Source organism: Pituophis catenifer, unplaced genomic scaffold, assembly GCF_029215685.1.
Source record: "Pituophis catenifer annectens isolate HBS135680 unplaced genomic scaffold, rPitCat1.0.hap2 SCAF_2, whole genome shotgun sequence".
Classification (NCBI taxonomy): domain Eukaryota; kingdom Metazoa; phylum Chordata; class Lepidosauria; order Squamata; family Colubridae; genus Pituophis; species Pituophis catenifer.
This window is the reverse complement of record NW_027256882.1, coordinates 282490396-282507371: the sequence shown is the minus strand read 5'-3', so window position 1 is coordinate 282507371 and position 16976 is coordinate 282490396. Positions and strand designations below refer to the sequence as shown.

The window sequence follows — 16976 nt, the reverse complement described above, 5'->3', positions numbered from 1 at the left end:
AAGGCCTGGAGACTAAAACAGATGAAGAACGGTTGTAGGAATTGAGTTTGGCTAGTCAGAAGAAAAGAAGAACTATGGGTGACATGATAGCAGTATTCCAGTAATTGAGGGGCTGCCACAAAGAAGAGGGGGTCAAATTATTCTCCAAAGCACCTGAAGACAGGACAAGAAACCATGGTTGAAAATCAATCAAAGAGACAAGCAACCTGAAATTAAGGAGAAACTTCTTAATGTGAAGATAATTAACCAGTGGAACAGCTTGTCTTCAGAAATCGTGGGTGCTCCATCAGTGGAAGTTTTTAAGAAGAGACTAGACAGTCACTTATCTAAAATGGTATAGATTTTCCTGCTTGAGCAGGGGGCTGGACTAGAAGACCTCCAACATCCCTTCCATCTCCTATTCTATTCTATTCCATTCTATTCTATTCCATTCTTCATTCCAATATTCCTATTCGATTCCATTCCATTCCATTCCATTCCATTCCTCATTCCAATATTCTATTCTATTCTATTCTATTCTATTCTATTCTATTCTATTCTATTCTATTCCATTCCATTCCATTCCATTCCTCATTCCAATATTCCTATTCTATTCTATTCTATTCTATTCTATTCTATTCTATTCTATTCCATTTCATTACATTCTTCATTCCAATATTCTATTCTATTCTATTCTATTCTATTCTATTCTATTCTATTCTATTCTATTCTATTCCATTCCATTCCATTCCATTCCATTCCATTCCATTCCTCATTCCAACATTCTATTCTATTCTATTCTATTCTATTCTATTCTATTCTATTCTATTCTATTCTATTCTATTCTATTCTATTCTATTCCATTCCATTCCATTCCATTCCATTCCTCATTCCAATATTCCAATATTCCTATTCTATTCTATTCTATTCTATTCTATTCTATTCTATTCTATTCTATTCTATTCTATTTCAAAGCACCTGGGATGATCTCATCACAGCCATACCAGAAACAGTTAGATGAGTAGCTTCCGTAGATAATGAACTGTAGAATCTATCCTATTGCAATTCTATGGCACCATATTATGGTGATTTTATCAAAATTTTATTCTCATTCAATATTTTATCTCATCTATTGTATTTTCCACACACTTTACATACGTGGGTTTTCTGATTCTTTATTTAAACTCATATTTGTGTTCGAACGTATAATGAGATTTATTAGTTTGGTATATCAGAGATTGCATGGCCTCTATAGCCGCCAAAAAGCACCCTGGAGTTTTTCTTACCTTAAGGGAAGAAGATGGTTTATCTTTCTATTATTTGTGTTAAACAATCTCTTGCAGTGGTAGAAATAATGTTCCCCTAAGCAAGATGAAATTTGGTGATTTTCATTCATTCTGAAAACTTTTCCCCTAAATTCTTTATTTAGTGTGGGCATGTGTGTGTGTTTGTGTGTATGTGTGATAAACAATGTGCTTTTTTTAAAATTAAGGCGTATCAAATACTTATTGATTGAAGAGATTTTGGAGATCATCTAATCCAACTCTCTACTCCATGCAAAAATCCCTGACAGAAGACCATCCAACCTGTTTTTAAATATCTCCCATATCATCCATGTCCACAGGCTGTCCCTGCTTTTGTCGGAATAAAGAAAGCAGTGTCAGTATTGTGCCACAGACTCCACTCCTTTGGGGCATGTGTGCAAAATCATGACACACGTAGAAACAGGGTGAGTCTTGCACCAGAATGTCAAAACATTACAAAGCTACTTGCATTACGCCTATCCTACCCATCCACCTATTTCTGATGCTTCTGATGATGAAAGTTTATTATATCTCTTTGGAATTTTCTCTTCTCTGGAGTAAACATATCCAACCTCTCTGATAATTCTTATAACAAGTAGTCCTGGATTTACAACCAGTTTGAAGTTAGGATGGACTTCTCCAGGGCTACTTACAACCTAGATTTAAAGTTCCAGCTGCTGCCCCCTCCAGTCACAGGACTGCATTTTGGATGCTTAGCAAATTAGTACATTGATGTCTATTTGCAGCATCCCATGGTAATATGGCCACAATTGATGACATTTTTTTTGGCAGGAACCAACATTTACTTCCAGTTTCTGGCAAAAAAAAAAAGCCCTTTGAGGACAGCACAGTCACTTATTGACCACAGAAATGTAAGGTCCCAAAATACACTTGAGTCCCCAGAATGCCAAAGAGAGAGACTCAAGATGAGGCTTGCAAAAAAACAGATTTTATTTATGGCCAAAAACAAAATACTGGGTGGAACTATATCCAGAACATACAGATACAATGCATGCGAGGAAATAGCCACACCTTGGGGAAAGTATAGCGTCCTTTTATACTCTCAGAGACGTCAGCTTAGTACCCAATTCTGGCCTCCTAATTTAGGTTTGTGTATTCCTTGTTGCCCTGCGAGGAGGAATAGAAACTTCCCCAATTAGACTTATCTTAAGCATTTCTTTGTTTACTCAGTTGGCCATTTGGCCCCCTGGCTTTCCAAGACAGGAGTTTATCCAGATCAAACATAAATTAGGGCTGAGGTGTAAATTATCCCTTTGTTGATGGCTGTAGTTCCAACTAGATACGTACCATGCTCTTGGATGGCACAAGAAAAACAGGAAGAAGATTGATATGGGTTCAGGTCAAATGGCAGGGACATATGTTTGACAAATACCAGATACATTACAGAGGCCTAATAACAGAATATATTTGTTACAGGAGATACAAATATAAAGACATATTATGTGTGATACAAATACAAAGGCATATATGTATTACAGGAACCTAATGGTTACAGAATCTAGTATACCAGTATATCATATTCTAGTATTATTTATTATATCCTTATTATTGTTTCCCTTTCAACAGAAAAAGTTGTAAAATTAGGTGTGGTCATGTGGTCACCTGCTTAATGACCAATATGGCTTATGACGGTGATTCCCAGCTCAATTACAGTCGTGCATGGAAGAGTACCACTATCATCTCAGTAGTTGTCCTCCAATGTTGCTCCTAATAAAAAATTTCCTGCAGGCAGAATAGATTTTTCCCAGCCTTATAATTAAGCATCACAGATAAAGACACCGCACTATGACGTTCACCATCTGTGCTAAAATATGTTTCTCCCAAAATAATCTACATTGTGCTAGAATTCCCTGTCAGAAAATCCGGAATCTAGATTGATATAGTTTCCTTGAAAACTAGAAAACAGTCATCGTCTCTTGAACAAGGTTTTTGTTCCTGCAGTTTTGATTCATCTCGATATAAGTAGGCAAACGGCATTTTGCTATCAAACATAGGACGTTAATACTACTCGCAATAATAATGAATGTATACGAAGCCTTGGCAGAGGACTATTTTATTCGGTAATATTTATTTGTGTGGTGATTTTTGCTGTTTTAAACTTGTTTTACATGTGGTAGGATAATAAGCTGTTCGGAATTAGTTAAGCACTGGAGTGGCATCGGAGTTTAGTAAAATAAAGGCATGTGTTGTATATGCATTTATTACATTATAATACGAATTTTCACGTCTCATGAAAACACATGTATAGTTTGTCATCTTTTCTCTTTTTCCTGATACGAAAAGCAAAGGTGAGATATTTCTGGGGGGAGGGTTATGCAAACACCCCTGTCATATAAGAAGAGAACATACTGTAATAAATATTCATAAAATGCTAACATGTAATGAATACATTCTGATGCCAAATAATACCGAGGTTAAAATGCATCTTAATGTATGTCTAAGATAAATATAACTGTGTGGGAAATATAAATATATATATATTAAGTGTTTACCGAGACACCTGGTCTACTCCAACACATTGGAGCAGGCATTCTGCTCCCTTTTGCCTTTCAGCTCCAATCCAGGAGCCCTCAAACAGTTGCATATCAGCAAATATAATATATATCCACACATACACACACATACATACATACATATATATATAAAAGTAGCTATTTCTGTTAATTAAAAATCTACATTACCAATGGAGATTGGTGATATCAGGAAATAGATTTTTTTTTATTTTTTTTATTTTTTTATTGAGGAACTTCGTGTATTCCTCCGTTTCTGGAGGGCATTTTATAACAGTTTTGCACCACCTAGTTAACAAGTGACCTCTGCTGAGCTGCAAGCTGGCAGAACTTCAAGATATTATTGACATTTCCTCTGGTTGGACTTTGTCAGTTTATCTTCCCAACATATGCTTTCAGCATGAAGCTTTGTGTCTAGCTGCATGGGGTTGGCAAGTAGCCTCAGCTGGAGCTAATTCTGTTGCCACTTGATGGTGCTCAATAAAGCAGTCAGTAGGAAAGAATATGAGAAGGAGTTTAGAATAGAATAACAGAGTTGGCAGGGACCTTGGAGGTCTTCTAGTCCAACTCCCTGCTTAGGCAGGAAACCCTACACCACTTCTGACAAACAGTTATCCAATCTCTTCTTAAAAACTTCCAGTGTTGGAGCATTTACAACTTCTGGAGGCAAGTTGTTCCACTGGTTAATTGTTCTGTCAGGAAATTTCTCCTTAGTTCTAGGTTGCTTCTCTCCTTGATTAGTTTCCCTTTGCTTCTTGTCCTACCCTCAGGTGTTTTGGAGAATAGCTTGACTCCCTCTTCTTTGTGGCAGCCCCTGAGATATTGGAACACTACTATCATGTCTCCACTAGTCCTTCTTTTCATTAAACTAGACATACCCAGTTCCTGCAACCGTTCTTCATATGTTTTAGCCTCCAGTCCCCTAACCATCTTTGTTGCTCTTCTCTGGACAGAGTTTAAAACTCTGATTGGCTATGATAACAGAGGAGTTCTCACTCGGCAGTGGGATACTACTATCATTTTCCTACATCTAACTCATATATTTCTCTGCCTTTCTCAACAGCTTCAGGTCAACTGCTTTAATCTCAGTGGAAGAGCTTTATTTCCAAGAGTCAGGAACTCATTATCTGAAAACATTCTTTCTAGGAAACAGAGGGTTCTAGAAGTACCATTTGCTCTTAACCTCTTCCTTGGTGTCCATCAGATTTCCTGCTTCACCTGCCTTTTAACTAGATAGCTAGATAAATAGTTAGAATGTACACATAGTGTATATCTGTCTGTTCATGCATGTGGGGAAGCTGCATTTGTATTTGGACAAACTGGAGTTTTGTAATTGATAATGGATAAGCCATTCCATCAGCCATCCTGAACCTCTGACATATTCTTAAAATTCCACATGTGCCTACGGTTGAGGATCATTGGCTTTATTTTTGAAATATGCTAAATAACGCCTACATCCCTGGTGGTTTCATAACTGTTTGAATATTTATTGATTTGGAAAGCTGAAGACCATAATGTGTGTGTGTGTGTGTGTGTGTGTGTGTGTGTGTGTGTGTGTGTGTGTAGATAGATAGATAGATAGATAGATAGATAGATAGATAGATAGATAGATAGATAGATAGAAGGATAGGATAGGATAGGATAGGATAGGATAGGATAGGATAGGATAGGATAGGGGAGAGGAGAGGAGAGGAGAGGAGAGGAGAGGAGAGGAGAGGAGAGGAAGGTAGGTAGGTAGGTAGGTAGGTAGGTAGATAGATAGATAGATAGATAGATAGATAGATAGATAGATAGATAGATAGATAGATGTTGATGTAGATGATGTATATAGATATAGATGAGATAGATGAGATAGAGATAGAGATAGAGATAGAGATAGAGATAGAGATAGAGATAGAGATAGAGATAGAGATAGAGATAAGGAGGAGGGTTGGTAGCTCTGGATAACCACCTGGTTTCAAAGCTTAAAGACTATGCAATGTATCAAGTGCCTATCAATGTATACAGGCCTGGAAGGAATACAGGTAGTTCTTAACTTAAGTGAATCACATGATCCAGCTTCCCCATAGCCTTTGCTTCTTGGAAGCTGGCTGGGAAGATTACAAATGGTGAACCCATGGCCCTGGGGCACTGTGATTGTTGTAGATATGTACCTGACGGTTACCAAGCACTCAAATTTTAATCACGTGACTGCAAGGATGCTACATTGTTTGGAAGTCCGAGGAGAAGTTGTAAGTCCCCTTTGTTAGTGGCATGGTAACTTTGAACAGTTGCTAAACCAATGGTTGTAAGTTGAGGACTACCTATATTGTCCTATATGCTGTCCTTAATTCTTGGTTCAATTCCAGCCTGGAACATCTTCCCCATATCAGACATCTAATAAGCAGAATGATTTACCATACAGAACCATTTTGATTAAATTTCTCCATGCAGCCTAAAAGATGCACAGATTCCTTTTATATGCAGGTGGTGATTGAGCTATCTTGGTGTGATACTGCTGCATAAGACATCTAAGAGTCATTTGCACAGATCTTGTCTTTTTTCCTCCCAAATGGCATCTTAATAGAGCAATGGGGGGTTGATGGGAATAATCCACTTGATAAATTGCCCTGACAGTAGAATTTGGAATGACAGCCATTTGTGGTCCATTATATAGGTGAGTGTCCTTCCCTAAGATAGGATAAAGCTTGATCATTTTTTTAATTTAATTTATTTATTTATTTGTCAAGCATGTATAAGATAACAGATATAAGTATAAACATGATTATGAATACATGAAATGGATATGAATAAACAGGGAACATTAGGAGAGGGAAGGTAGGCACGCTGGTGCACTTATTCACACCCCTTACAGATCTCTTAGGAATGGGGTGAGGTCGACAGTAGACAGTCTAAGGTTAAAGTTATGGGGGTTTGGGGAAGAAACCACAGAGTCAGGTAGTGCATTCCAGGCATTGACCACTCTGTTGCTGAAGTCGTATTTTCTGCAATCGAGTTTGGAGCGGTTCACTTTAAGTTTGTATCTATTGTGTTCTTGTGTATTGTTGTGGTTGAAGCTGAACTAGTCATTGACAGGTAGGACATTGTAGCAGATAATTTTGTGTACTACGCTTAGGTCAGACCGAAGGCGGCTTAGTTCTAAGTTGTCTAAGCCTATTGTTCTTGATCAATTTAGGCTGAAATTTTACTCAGGCAAAGGGAATAAATGTAATCAATCCCCCACTGCATCCGTTGAGTACTATCAGAAATAAGATCATTTTTTAAGAAACTCGGGCATTTTGACTTTTCTCTCCTACCTTCTTCCTCTCTTGAACAGAAAGCGTGCTACTCATAGTGCTGGCAAAAGAAAGGGCAGCCAGAAAGACCTAAGGCCTCCAGATCTCTGGATACACCATGAAGAGATGGAAATGAAGAACATTGAAAAGCCGTCAGGTTCTGATCCACCAGGAAGAGTCTCACCAATCAAGAGCTGTCAAGAAATCACTCCAGGCAGCCACAGCCAATCTGAAACGCAGATGGGCAGCAAGAGTGCCCCACAGTCTGGTAATATTGCTTCTTACCATATGTAAAATGTACTGTACAGCATAAGTTCACACCCATATACAATCCCTAATAACTTCCAGGAAAAAATCATGTGAGAAGCAATTATGGAACTTCATCCATAAGTGTACATCAAGAGGGGATGCTGTAGGCATTGTGTGAAAAACGCAACCTAAGCAGGTTTATCTGCTCTACATAATGGTCAGATGAGAAAAAATACAGTCCGTGTGATGTTTTTGATGCCAAACATACCGTAAGTTTGATGGCAAGTAACATTTTACTAATCTTGCTAGCAACACATGGAAGAGGAAACATTCCACAAGACATTAATTCATAAGATTTTGTTGTTGATAATGGCCTATTGATTAGTCTCTAGATATGTTTTGTATTGTGTTTGTTTCTGTATGTTTTCTGTTCTTGTGTGTCTCTAGTTATAAATGTGATAAATGCAGGATTGGTAGCTTTTTTTCAAGCTAAGAACAATTGAGACTTCCTGCCAAATATGGTCAAAGTCATAGCCCGACCGGATGAAGTCACTGCTGATACTGCCACCACCATGTTTATCTCCCCTCCCAACCTCATTAGTAAACATCATTGAAGCATGCATACATTCCCTTATTTAAACACACTTATTCACACAAAGTAGGAATGTGGTGGCTCAGTGGCTAAGATGCTGAGCTTGTCAATCAAAAGGGCGGTATACAAATTTATAAATAAATAAATAAATAAATAAATAAATAAATAAATAAATAAATAAAAGGTCAGCAGTTCAGCGGTTCGAATCCCTAGTGCCGCATATCGGGGGTAAATTCCTGTTACTTGTCCCAGCTTCTGCCAACTTAGCAGTTCGAAAGCACGTAAAAAATGCAAGTAGAAAAATAGGGACCACCTTTGGTGGGAAGGTAACAGCGTTCCGTGCACCTTTGGTGTTTAGTCATGCCGGCCACATGACCACGGAGACGTCTTCGGACAGCGCTGGCTCTTCGGCTTTGAAACGGAGATGAGCACTGCCCCCTAGAGTCGGGAACAACTAGCACATATGTGCGAGGGGAACCTTTACCTTTACCTTTACCTATTCACATAAACTCTCAACCACTTATTTATTTATTTCATTCAGTTTCTATATCCACCCATCTCCACCAAGTGACTCTGGGCAGCTTACAATTCTAACACTATAAAACCATTACAACAATTAAAAAACAATAAAAACATCCAGAATAAGTCCATGGATAACCAAGTAGTATTTAAGCTAAGAAAGTGGGTTTTTAGCACATTCTGAGTCTTGGGACTAGACACATAGCCAGGTTTTTAAAGCCTTATGAAAGGCCAACCAGGGTCATTCTAATCTCTGGTTAAGATAATATCCAATTATCCTCTAGATTTTACTTGATCACTGCTACCTCAAAGCCCCAAGATACAAATTGCTATAAAGTACATAGCTGCCCAGACTTTGGGCATTGCAGAAATAGGACATTCTACAAGAATCTCTGATTCTAGCCCAGCGGTGGGTTCTAAATATTTTTACTACCGGTTCTGTGGGCGTGGCTTATTTTGTGGGCGTGGCTTGGAGGTCATGTGACTAGGTGGGCGTGGCTAGCTGGTCAGAGTCATTTCTGGAAGAGCCTCACACTTACGACCAGTCCTCGCACTTACAACCCGACTCATTTGTTTGCTTTTAACACTGATCAGCTGTAGGGCGGCCCTTTGAAGCCCCGCGGCAAGAGTTCAAACAGTTTTTTTCCCTCTAGTCATCAGCTGGGACTCAGGAGGCAGCAATAGATTGGGGGTGGGACCAAATAAAAGGTAAGAATAACGTGGGGGGCGGGGGGGGTGGGAGGGCGGGGGGGGTGGGAGGGCGGGGGGGGAAGAACTGGTTCGGGACGTCATATTGTCACCGCTACCAGCTCGGCCAAACCGGATTGAACCAGGAGGAACCCACCACTGTTCTAGCCTAGTCTGGTCTATTATTTAAAAGTAGCCCTGGGATTGGTTCACTTCAAAGATCTTCCTAGGCCAGCATCTATCACACTGGCCAAACAGATACTGTATATCAGAAGTTCAAAAGCATCACAGGTGGATGATGGCCCTCTTCCTCTGTTCCTCCTAGCAACTTTGTGAGTAAAATGTAGGTTTGGGTGTGGCATCATGGATCTCAGGCAGGGTACTTGTTTAGTATCTTCTCATGATTTAAGATCTTAAGCTTTGGATTCCGTTTGGATAAGTAATTTTTTTCCTACCTAGGATTACATTTGAATTGGATCTCAGATATTTCAAATAGCACATTTTTTTTTCATAATCATTAGTAAATATTAGATATGAAATCTACAGAGAGGGCAACTCAAAGCACAACTCTTGAATAGTGAACAATTACAAGCAGATTTTCTTCTGCAACTCTAATGCTCATAAAGCCAGTAATTGCTATTTCAGATATAAACAGGGATGTTTATATCAGGGTTTAATATAGATAATAATGAAATCAGGGTAATTCCAGATATTTATACTTTGTTTGTACGTGGAACTAAAGCTTCTTATTTTATGCTATCAATCTGCCAAATCTTCAACCATAGACATTGCAATCCTGGCATTAGAGTTTGATTTGAACTTATATATATATTTTTAAAAAAATGTTTATGTATGCAACCCTATTAAAATTTTGAAATACAATACAATTTCACCCTAAGATTTTATTCCTGAATCTACTGCTGAAGTTATCAGGGTTCATTTGTGCAGCAAATGATCTTAAGTAACTGGAGATCATATGTTACCTTTTAAATGCTCTCCTGAGGGTATCTGCCCATTCAATTAGATTAGAATCAGAATAGAATAGAGGCGGAAGGGACCTTGGAGGTCTTCTAGTCCAGCCCTGTGCTCAAGCAGGAGACCCTATACCATTTCTGTTGTGGCTCCATTGCCTGAGCCTGGGCTATCGACAGATGCAGACTTTGAGAGTGAGGGAGAGGAGTTGGCAAGGCCTCCCTCTCCAGGACCCTCCTCTCTGGCAATGCCTCCGGAGGACACCGAAGGCCAAGAGATAGGCCCCAGAGCCAAGCACGTCCCCGCAGCCACAGGTGGACAGCGACGAAGGAGATAAGTGGTGGCTGGATCCTCGGCAGAGGCGCAGGGAGAAGCGTGCACAGCAGAGGGGAAGGCGTGCCAGAGATTAGCTGAGTCACTGGACCACACCCCACAGGGTATAAATGTGGGTGTGGTGGCCAGTTCAGTTTGTGATGAGCAAAAACTAGAAATAATCCATGATCTCTGCGTTACTGGACTTCTGCCTGCCTTGTTGGACTGCATTTGGACTAATCCTTGTATTGTTGAAACCTTGCCTGCTTTATTGGAATGCTTGCAGTCTAATCTTTGTTTTGTGTGAGTAAAGTCTGAATTGGCAGCTAGCCACTGGGTTGCTGCCAGCTTTATCTTCAAAGATTTTGTCGTGTGGCTTATTAACTCCGGGCCGTCCATGGGGGTGCGTGTGTGGGACGGGGACAGAACAATTTCAGACAAGTGACTGTCCAGTCTCTTCTTAAAAACCTCCAGTGATGAAACATGTACAACTTCTGAATGCAAGCTGTTCCACTGCTTAATTGTCTTCATTGTTAGGAAGTTTCTCCTTAATTCCAGGTTGCTTCTCCCCTTGATTAGTTTCCACACGTTGTTTCTTTTCCTGACCTCTAGTGCTTTGGAAAATAAATTGACCCCCTCCTCTTTGTGGCAGCCTCTCAAATATTGGATGCTATCATGTGTGTGTGTCCCCCACCCCAAGTCCTTCTTTTCTCTAGACTAGCTAAACCAATCCTGCAATTAAGATTAGGTAGAGGTCCCTTGCACCAGGGCTTGTCTTGCTTTAGATTTGAACCTTCTCAAGTTTGAAGTCCTCAAGGCTGGGGTGAGCTGCAATTGTACTTGTCTCTCTCTTGAGTTATCCCGTGGTGAGTTGTTCCATGGCAAGTTGAGCTTGGCGAGTCCGCTGGGGCGAGTCGACAATTGTGAGACCGCTGGGGCGAGTCGGCCATGGCAAGTTGTCCTATTCCGCATCAATCTTAGTGCTCCATGAATTGATGAAGGTCAGACACTGGAAGAATAAAGTTGAAACATTGAGATTGAAGAGAATATATAGTCTGAGCCTCTGATTTATCTTTCTTCCTTTTCATTTTGTATTTGTTTTTATTGTCCGCTTTTTATTGCCGTTGTTAGCGACTCAGAGTTGTGTGCTACAAGATGGGTGATGTTTTCTTTTCTTCCTAGAATTTCCCCACAAGTGCAGGATTCCTTTTTTTTTTCCCCAGATCCATTGGTAGCAACAGGATTTGATGGAATGACTTGTCACCTGAACCTGACAATGCAGGCTGAGAGAGTGACTGGCTTTCATAGCTAAGTCAGGACTAGAACTCCCAGAATCCTGGCTTCTAGGCTTGGGGAAAAATATTTAAATAAATGAATAAATAAAATCCCACCGAATGTCAAATGCTGACTGGACCAAATAATTAGCATGTGAAAACATGATCATTCTTGCTGTGGATTTTTTTCCACAAGCTATAAGGAAGTCTAGTCATAAACTATATTTTTGAAAGACGATCAGCATTTCTGCAAAGTACTTCCCATTGGAGCTACAAGGAGACATGACCGAGCTGTGACAGAAATTTATAAGAGGAATTAGCATTCAAAGTCAATTCTGAGAAAATGAGAAGCAATTCATTTGATTCCAAAGTGGCCCTTAATATTTTCTATGTTAGTATTAAGAAGGGATGTTGATTGAGTCCCCCACTTTTTAAATTGGAAGCTATGACAAAACATGGCCATTTATCTTTCCGCTGACTGGGAAGCAAGGAGCCAAACAGCTTGTATTTGAATTTTATGTAGTCCTTTAAAGCATTTATATAGCCGCTCATCTTATGCTCATGTATTTAAGCTTTGCTTTGTTTTCTTTCAGTTCCTGACACGGAAGAAGTGGGAAGCAGCATATCCACATTGGAACGTTCACTTGCAGCTCGACGAGCGACACGTGCCAAGCTCATGATTCCTATGGACTCACAACCCAGCAATCCTTGTAAGCCTAACATCTACCCTATTATTCAAACAAGAATTCCATTGTGTTGTCATGTTGTTAGATAACTCTCTTCATTCAGTTGGGTAAATAGAATGGTGCTGTGGCCTAGAGGTAGAGCTCTCGCTTCACAATCATGAGGCTGTGAGTTCAATCCTACGGAGAGGCAGAAATTTCTCTCTCTGGGCACATTGAGAATATATCCACTGACTATACCTCCGCATTGGTGACAGGAAGGGCATCCGGCCAGTAAACACTCAGCTCCATTCCGTTGCACCTCCCTAAGAGAGATACACCTCACAGTTTGGGAAATACAAAGCTAGAACTACTAGTTGATTGACTACTACTTCAAAACCCAGAAGTCTTGTTGGGGAAGCTAACACTACTAAACTTGATCATTCTAATTTTGCTCTACATGGAGCAAGATATATTTACAGTAGTACTCAATACCTCTCCAAGGGATTATGAGGTCATTAAAAGAAGATGTTGATTCAGTTGGATAAATAGACATGTTTACATGGAAGTCTTCTCCGACACAATTGTTTCTACCTGTTTGCATCTTGAATGGAGATCCTACCCTAAGTCATGTTGGTGAATGAAGTACAGCTGATGGATATATAGTATGGAGCCAACAACAGTCCTAATTGCCCACAACAACAATTGCTCACACACTCACCTAAGAGGGGATCATGCCTAGAAATGCTACAATGGGAATATCAGCCACTATGATTGATTAGAGTCAGTTTAGTGTAATGGTTAAGGTGCTAGCCTAGAAACTAGAAGACTGTGAGCTAGTCCCTCCTTAGCTATGAAAGCTAGCTGGGTGACTTTGGACCAATCACCAGGAGACTGTGAGTTCTAGTTCCACCTTAGGCATGAAAGCCTAAAGTGACTTTGAGCTTATCACTTTTTCTTAGCCTAATCCACCTCACAGAGTTTTTGTGGGGGGAAATAGGAGGAGAGAGTATTATGCATGTTTACCAACTTGAGTTACTTAATAAAGCTGGGATACAAATCTAATATAATAATAATAATAATAATATAGAAAAAAAGATACAGAAAGAAGTATATCAGATAGTCAAAAAAGGGGTTGAGAAAATCCAAGCATATGTGTTAAAATCCATCTTCTAGAGCAAGGGTGTCAAACTCGCGGCCCAAGGGCCAGATACCACACCTGGTTTAGCGAAGGGAGAAAAAGTTACGATACGTCACATGATGACGTGAGTTTGACACCCCTGTTCTAGAGTAACACAATAACAGAGTTGGAAGGGACTTAGAGTTTTTAGTCCAACCCAAGCAGGAGACCTTATAACATTTCAGGCAAATGGCTGTCCATTCTCTTGTTAAAAGCCTCCAGTGTTGGAGCATCCTTTAGAGGGATCTAAAGGCCTTGGGAATGGACATTAATGACTGGGAAACCTTGACCTCTAATCATTCATCTTGGAGGCTAAAGACACAGCAGGACCCTCTCCAATTCGAAGAGACACTTGTTCAGCAGGTGAGGCAAAGAGGCAGTCCCGGAACCAGCGATATTTGGGGGCTGGGCAGGGGACAGAATATATCTGCCCTCAATGTGGAAGGGATTGCCAATCTCGAATTGGCCTTTTTAGTCACACCAGATGCTGTTTTAGGACCTCTTTCCAGAGCACGATACCATAGTCTTTTGAGACTGAAGGTTGCCAATGAAATGGAGCATCCACAGCATCTGGTGGTAAGCTGTGCACCTGACAGTCAGAACTTTTCTCCTTAGTTCTAGGTTGGGTCTGTCCCGGGGTGAAATGCTCCCGGTTCTGACCGGATCTCCCGAGCCGGTAGCAATGGTGGTGGGTGGTTCAGAGAACCAGTAGCAAAAATCCCTGCGCCCCAACCTCCATGCCCCGCGCGATCATATAGGCTGTTTTTTTTACTTTTAAAAGCATTTTTTCTATAACCTCTGGCTGAAAAAATGCTTTTTAAAGTAAAAAAAAAAAACCCTCTGATGATCGTGCAGCTCAGCTGGGATCATCAGAGGCTTTTAAAAACATTTTTTCTATAACCTCTTCGGCTGAAGAGGTTGTAGGAAAAAAAATGCCTTTAAAAGCCTCTGACGATCCCAGCTGAGTTGCCTGATCGTCAGAGGCTTTTCAAAGCATTTTTTTCTGCAACCTCTTCGGCTGAAGAGGTTGTAAAAAAATGCTTTTAAAAATAATAATAAAAAAAAAGTTAGCCATGCCCACCCAGTCACATTAACCCCCCCCAAGCCACGCCCACAGAACCGGTAGTAACAAATTTTAGATTTCACCCCTGGGTGTCTCCTTGAGTAGTTTCCATCCATTGCTTCTTAGACTGCCTTCAGGTTCTTTGGAGAATAAGTTGACCCCCTCTTCTCTGTAGCAGTTCCTTACACTTCAACAATATCTGGCATTTACAAGGATGGTGAATGCAGGTTGGCTATTCACCACACAGCCACTAAAAAAAAAAGCAAAGAAAACACCTCCCGAACTATTTGGAAAAGCTGTTTAGTGCTGGATAAAGCATAAAAGAGATTCAGCTTTCCCTTTTAATTATTATCTGTATTAAGGATCACTTGATTTAAGTCTCTTATCGAAACAATGAAAAAAGGCATTCAGGTTGGTAAGAACAGTTTCTTCAGGTATTGATTATTTTAATAAGGTAAGCAAAAGGCCTTCCACTAACCCACAAAGACAAAATTGTTTTAAAATTGGTTGAGACAACTGGTGATCTACTAGCCAACTGTGCAATTGCTTCTTATACACCATGGCTGAAACACTTTATACGTTACTGGAAGTGAATTGTAAGGAGGGTTTTTTTTTTTTTTTCCAATTCTGCTTTGGGATTATTGATGGGTATGATAGAAAAACAACATTTTATAGAAATAGAGATATTTAAAAACTTACAGTATGCATTGGGCCAGTCTTCTCAATCTGATCCCTTCCTACACATTTCTGGAAAGTGTAGTTGGAAAGTGTACTTGTGCTTAAGCAGCCACAACTTTGCCAAATTTCAACCCCACAGGTTCCTCTTGGACTTGGATTTTGGGCATATACTGTATGTTAGTCCATTTGAGATATTTGGATTTAAAAATTGTTATTTTATGACAAACCACTTTGCACCAATTGAAGGTTACAAGGTATCAAAGAGACATAAGAATTTTAGTAGTATATCCAGTGGTGGGTTGCTACCGGTTTGCCCCGGTTCGGGCAAACCAGTAGCGGCAGCGGGAGGCTCCGCCCACCCGCCCAGACATCATCAAATACGCTCTGTGCATGCACAGAAGTGGTGCGTGCGCGCAAGCGAACCGGTAGCAAAGGTAAGTGAAACCCACCACCGAGTATATTGATATGGGAAAGAAAGGCCTCCATGCTTCGGCCCTGGATTTCCTGCCAGTTGCACCAACAAACTTTAATTTGCTGTGCAGCTCACAACATGAATTAAAAGTAACAAGCTTGAAATCAATAGCTCACAGTGGAAATTTTGAATTAAGTGGGAAAAAAGCAGAGGAAATGCAAGCCAGTAGCATACTTTTATAAAATTGTGCAAAACAACTTTGAAAATGATAGAAACATTCAGCTCGCACCCAAACACCATAAAAAAGACTACCCAGATGTGAAACAAGTGGCGTATTCACGCAAAGGGTTCTGATTATCGAAAAGGAACAGCTTAGAAAGCCAATCTGCTTCTCTAGTTTATAATTGTTCTGTAACAGCAGAACTTGTAATTGGACAATATGAATTTGTATCTTCGCTCACTTCTGCCACCATAAATCAGCTGGGCTACCACTGAGCCTGTCATGAGAGGCGGCTTTGGCACTCCGTGGTTGCAAACTTATTTATCCATTTGTCAAATAGAAGGCCCAGAGCTAATCTGAAGACAGCTGTCAGTTATTTTAATGACATGATCTTATCCTTTTTCTGTACATGTACACACATACACTCAGATGCACAAATGCTTTATCTGAAAGAATTAATCATCTTGTTTGTTCCTCGAAATAAGTCTTTATGTACCATCGTTTCAAAGGCCATGGTATGAATATTTATTTGCACTATTTGTGTTTCTGCTCTTCAAAGAAAGCCTACAATTCTCTAGACCAGAGGTGTCAAACTCGATTTCATTGAGGGCCGCATCAGGGTTGTGTATGACCTCAGGGGGGCTGGGTGTGTGTGATGGGGGGAGGCATGGCCATCTTGATGTCACTCGTGTCAGGGGCACCTGTGGTCGCCTGAGTGCTCTGCCAGCGAAAACAGGCTTCCGAGCTCCATTTTCAGCTGCGACGGCCTCCTGCAACCCCCTGCTAGCAAAAAGAAACCATGCAGCTCCCTCTAACCTCTGTTTTCACTGCCAGAGGGCTGCAAGAGTCTGTCACAGCCAAAAACGGAGCCTAGGAGAGGCACCATGGCAAAGGCATTGTGGGCCAGTCCTTCGCTGTTTCTAGGGTGGCTGCGTGGGCCAGATCTAAAACCCGGGGGTCTTGAGTTTGTCACCCCTGCTCTAGACAATTTGTACTTGAATTTAGCAGCAGGGGAAGAATCCCAACTTTCCTTCTCTTTTGAAAATGCAGATGACAAAAAAAAGAGA

At 40.4% G+C, this 16976-nt stretch overlaps 1 protein-coding gene across 1 annotated transcript in view; it reads left to right on the top strand.

Moving 5' to 3' along the window:
• Window positions 1–16976, top strand: part of DCC (DCC netrin 1 receptor) — a 764852-nt gene that overhangs the window by 697313 nt on the left and 50563 nt on the right. The window contains exons 24-25 of the mRNA XM_070934567.1: window positions 7131–7357; window positions 12288–12404. Of these exons, the coding sequence (XP_070790668.1) occupies window positions 7131–7357; window positions 12288–12404 (344 nt within the window). The remainder of the gene's footprint in view (window positions 1–7130; window positions 7358–12287; window positions 12405–16976) is intronic.